The 2318-nt window shown below is 30.6% G+C and overlaps 1 protein-coding gene across 1 annotated transcript in view; it reads left to right on the top strand.

Moving 5' to 3' along the window:
• The window catches only part of LOC112526866 (protein NRT1/ PTR FAMILY 4.6-like), a 5565-nt gene that overhangs the window by 1598 nt on the left and 1649 nt on the right, over positions 1-2318 (top strand). Inside the window, exons 4-5 of the mRNA XM_025137292.1 lie at positions 640-1083; positions 1260-1387. Coding sequence (XP_024993060.1) covers positions 640-1083; positions 1260-1387 — 572 coding nt within the window. The remainder of the gene's footprint in view (positions 1-639; positions 1084-1259; positions 1388-2318) is intronic.

Raw genomic sequence — 2318 nt, forward strand, 5'->3', positions numbered from 1 at the left:
TTTTTTATTTTTAATTAAAATAAATTTCATAAATAATTTTTTTTAAATGTAAATGCTTTTTTATTATATTTGTTTTATTTTATATCATGTAAGTACTTTTTTGGTTCAAAAAATGTTTAGGTATTTTATCGCTCAAAATATAAATGTTAATTGGCTTTTTTCATGTTTTTTCCACTATTTTACTACGTTAATTAGTTTTATAGGTCATAAGAATGTATCTAACATGTTTTAGTAAGTTCAAGGAGTTGTTTAACGGGTTTTGGAATGTCCAAGTACTTATTTGTTCCAAAAAGTAGTCCACGGACTTAATCATTCAAAATACTAAAGTCCATTGGGTTTTTTTAGATTTTTCCCTTGTTTTTATAAGACACTTTTTCAGTTATTGTCCTATAAAATAGTTAACACGATGTTTGTTTTTTTTAATAAAAAATATCCTAAAAAAACTTGTTACAACCTCACAAAAACAATCTATAAACTTATTGCAATGTCTTTATGATGTTTTATTTTTTGATCATATAAATTAAATCTTCTAAAACAGTTTATTATTAACCCAATTTTGTTTTGTGATTATATTTAAAATCAACACCACATGTATGGCCATATAAAAGATTCATAGTTCTTATATGTGTGTGTGTGTAGGGGCTTGCATTACTCACATTACAAGCTCACTACCCGAAACTGAAGCCACCGCTTTGTAACATATTTCTTCCAACATCAAACTGTGAGAAAGTAAATGGAGGAAATGCTGTGCTGCTGTTCTTGGCGATCTACCTGCTGGCTGTTGGTGGTGCAGGTGTTAAAGCAGCATTGCCATCACATGGAGCAGATCAATTCGACGAAAAATACCCGAAAGAAGCTACACAGATGTCCACTTACTTTAACTGGCTGTTACTTGGCGTTGCCGTGGGGGGTTCGGTTAGCTTAACGTGCTTTGTGTGGGTTCAAGACAACAAAGGTTGGGATTGGGGGTTCGGGCTTTCGACCATTGCTATGTTCTTGGGAGCGCTCATCTTTGTTTTCGGGTTGCCACAGTATCGTATATATGTTGTGCAAGGAAGCAGTGCCATTACAGAAATTATACAGGTTTGTTGATACATTATAACAAAATTGGCTTTATAGGACGTCTAAAATGTCTAAGTGTCTTAATAGAATACTTTATATGACCAACCTATAAAACGATTTATCTGAAAGTGTAACAATAGGTTTATACAGCTTGTTGATCATGGGATTACCCTGGCCTAAATCTGTTTTTCTATCAGGTTTATGTTGCAGCCATTAGAAATAGAAAGCTTCAGTTTCCAGAGGACCCTTCTGAACTACATGAGATCCCTATGGACAAGGAAGCTGCACTTCAAGAGGAATTCTTACCTCACAGAGATGTTTACAGGTTAAATTTTGTGTTGAATTTCAACCTTTTCGTTTTTATTCACTGCTACAAAATCGGGTTTATAGGATGCCAACAACTTCTAAGTGTCATAATAGATCTCTTTATAGGACCAAACAGTAGGACTGTCCTATCTAATTAAAGGTGTTACAATAAGTTTATTGGACGCTTTTGGACGTCTTAACAAGGTTTTTAGGACAGGTTTAATACAAGTATCGTATTAGCTTTTGGAGATCTCTTTATAAAACGACTTCTATATACACGACACTTTTGAGAAGTCTCCTATGAACACTCTTTTCTATAGGACACTTTTTTTATAGACATTTTTTTTTCAAATAGTATCTTATAATATGGTTAATACAACATTTTTCTTAAATAAAAATGTCCTTCAAAAGCCCAAAAATGTTATAAACTTATTACACCACCTTTAAATAGAACACTTATTGTTTATTCCTATAAACTTAAGTCTTATAAAGCATTCTATTATAGAACGCTTGGACATATTTGGTGTCCTGTAAACCCAATTTTAATGTAGTGATTTTGTGGGTTTTTATTTGGGAAAAGTCTAAAAAACCCAATAGACTTTACTGTTTGAAATGATTAAGTTCTTCAACAATTTTTTGGAACAAATAAATCCTTGGACATTTCAAAACATGTTAAATAACTCCTTGGACTTTCTAAAACATGTTAGATACATTCTTATGACCTATACAACTAGTCAATGTGGTAAAATAATAAAAAAAGTCCGAAAAAATACTGAACATTCATATTTTAAACGATTAAGTCCCTAAACATTTTTTGAAACAAAAAATATTTAGATCTATAAAACTAAACAAATATAACAAAAAAGTACTTACATTTAAAAAAGATTTTTGATAAAATTTATTTTTAATTAAAATTGAAATATATTTTGTCACTGATTTTTTAAACTAAA

The sequence above is a fragment of the Cynara cardunculus genome (assembly GCF_001531365.2).
Source record: "Cynara cardunculus var. scolymus isolate 2C chromosome LG 14, CcrdV1, whole genome shotgun sequence".
NCBI classification, from domain to species: Eukaryota; Viridiplantae; Streptophyta; class Magnoliopsida; order Asterales; family Asteraceae; genus Cynara; species Cynara cardunculus.